The sequence below is a fragment of the Cetorhinus maximus genome, chromosome X, assembly GCF_964194155.1.
Source record: "Cetorhinus maximus chromosome X, sCetMax3.hap1.1, whole genome shotgun sequence".
NCBI lineage: Eukaryota > Metazoa > Chordata > Chondrichthyes > Lamniformes > Cetorhinidae > Cetorhinus > Cetorhinus maximus.
In genome coordinates this window covers 9,889,078-9,891,730 of record NC_135917.1, presented here as the reverse complement: position 1 = coordinate 9,891,730, position 2,653 = coordinate 9,889,078, and the positions used below count along the sequence as shown (strand labels likewise).

General features: G+C 46.4%; 1 protein-coding gene across 1 annotated transcript; it reads left to right on the top strand.

Annotated features, from left to right (window-relative positions):
* The first annotated feature begins 645 nt into the window (after positions 1–645).
* Positions 646–1,342, top strand: LOC144672612 (protein reprimo A-like). The gene has a single exon (XM_078534431.1). The coding sequence runs from the start codon at positions 757–759 to the stop codon at positions 1,078–1,080; it is 324 nt and encodes a 107-aa protein (XP_078390557.1). The 5' UTR covers positions 646–756; the 3' UTR covers positions 1,081–1,342.
* Positions 1,343–2,653: the final 1,311 nt, after the last annotated feature.

The following is a 2,653-nucleotide window of genomic DNA, read 5'->3' as shown; positions in this document are numbered from 1 at the left end:
ATTAATTCAATGCTTCTGTCGAGGGAAGTGTTTTAACCGCTTGGAACTGGCCACGTGTCCCTCAGTTGTTCTCTGTTTCTGACTTGAAGAATGAACTTGCATCCAGGGGAGGAGTGCTGGTGGGGCGGGGAAGACAGGAGATCTCACATGGAGTTATAAGACATTAATCCTCACAGCTTAAATAAAAGCAACAAACTGCGGACGCTGGAAATCCAAAAATACCTGGAAAAACTCAGCAGGTCTGACAGCATCTGCGGAGAGGAACACAGTTAACGTTTCGAGTCCGTATGACTCTTCAACAGAACCAAGGAAAAATAGAAAAGTGGTGAAATATAAACTGGTTTAAGGGGGGGGCGGACAGGAAGAGCTGGATAGAGGGCCAGTGATAGGTGGAGATAACCAAAAGATGTCACAGACAAAAGGACAAAGAGGTGTTGAAGGCGGTGATATCCTCACAGCTTTTAATGCAGCAGGATCATAGCAAACGCAGCAAGACGGCCAGCAACACTATAGTCACTTCCTTGCCGGTGCAGTGGAGTTGGATCGTTTCCCCTCTCCATAAAAGGAATGGTTTCACCCGAACTCATGCAAACCCCTTTTGAATCAGTGGAACAGACAACGTGAAGAAAACTCAAAGCATCTGATTTTGCCAGAGTTGCAGCGCAGACACACACGGACTCCCACACTGGCTCCAGGAGTTCCCCAACACTGAGCATCCTCAGCAGATGTGCACCGAGCTGGGATTGGCTTCAGACCATGAACTCCACTTGGCTGAGCGAGGCGGTGAATCGTTCCAGCCTGGCGAAGGCTGATACTGTCCAGGCTCTCCTCCACTGCTGCAATTCCACCTGGGTGGTGAGTGATGAAGGAGCCGGCGGGAGCCCTTCGGACGAGGGTGACCTGTACACCATGAGAGTGGTCCAGATCGCGGTTCTCTGTGTCCTCTCGCTGACCGTCATCTTCGGCATCTTCTTCCTGGGCTGCAACCTGCTGATCAAGTCGGAAAGCATGATCAACCTCCTGGTGAAGGACCGGAGACCATCCAAAGAGGTGGAGGCTATAATCATCGGCTCTTACTGAGGCTCAACCTTAAAGCAAACTGGGGAGAGAGAGAGAGAGAGAGAGGAACTTTAGAGAGTTACCGTTATCACAAGTGATGCTCCCTTCTAGAGGACAACCGAAAAAATAAAAAAGGAAAGCTGACTCTACATGGAAGAGCTGTGGGTCTGACCCAGGGGAGTTTTATAGAGAGTTTTAGGGTCACTTTTAGCCTGTACTAAACCAAGGAAGATATAAGGGGACATATAGCTTCAAAAGTCTGTTCCAGAAGTTGGACATAATATTCCAGATTGGGAGGTTTATGAGGTTGGGGGTGTGTGGGAGGGTATCAGGGATAATGGACAATTGAATGCTGTCTTTGCTGTTTAATAGGAAGCGACATTAGAACAAGAGTGTCTGCTTCAAGTTGACGCTGATGGTTAAGAAATGAATTCAAGACTGGGGGAAATCTAGGTTTGGATCCTCGTGTAAAATACTCCCCATGTTTTTGTGTAGGGTGGACAACTGTCCAGTGTGTGTGGTTCAAACGGCAGCGTGTCCTTGTGCCTGCCTGGATGAAAACTTTCATATACCGTTTTTTTTTGAGAGCTGTACCCTATGTTTGTGTGACAGATCCCCCCCATTCACTCCTCTGGTTCGAATTCACTTTCTGACTCCCTGCGCTCGACAGTATATAATGGGCGAACGTTAGCGCGGTCACTCTCCTCTGGCCCATGCACAGAAGGAGGCCACTTGGCCCAGGAAACCTGTGCTGGCTCTTTGAAAGTGCTATCCGATCAGTCCCAGTCCCCCTGCTCTTTCCCCATAGCCCAGCAAATGTTTGCTGTTCACAAGTATCCAGCTGAGCGTTGCTGTTGAAACTTCTTCCACCGCCCTGCCGGGCAGTGCATTCTAGATCCTAAGAGCTCCCCACCTGCAATGGCTGTAAACAGCAGGGGAAAGTGTACACTCTCCAAATGCCCAGATTCAAGAGCAGGGCAAGTTACATATTGAGTGAAGCTTGAACCAAGCAACAAGACATCACTAACAGATGATGTACTGCTCCGTGCACTTCGGATGCCAGTCTCAGCTTGTACGCATTGCACTCAGCCCCTTTAAAACATATCTGGAGAAGTTTAGCATTCCCCTCATAATTCTACCAGGAATAGAAAACCTTCCCGACGGTAAAATACTTCTGCAGTCGTAGGAAGATTAAGGCAATGTTGAAGTCACTTTGCTGACATTGCTGGACAGATGCTTGACATCCCTCTCTTCACTATTTATTAGCTTCAAATAAGTAAATGTTTCTCGGAAAGTCATTACGGGGTTTTTAACCCTGTCAGTCTAAAGAGATTTTTTTTTTAAGTGATGGTTATTGTGTTCTGTTACCAAGAAAGAATTTGGACTGGAAATGTTCTTTTATACGCATTGGGAACCTTTATCTGCGCTTTTTAAAATCACATATTGCAGTATAACTTTTCCTTGCATCCTGTGTTTGAAATTATTGACAATAAATTAATCTGTCCTTTTGAGTTGTTAGAGTTATTTGATACATTGTGTTTCTCTCTCTCTCACTGTCTGAAAACCTAAAAAACCGTTCAAGGTTGAACTAAAA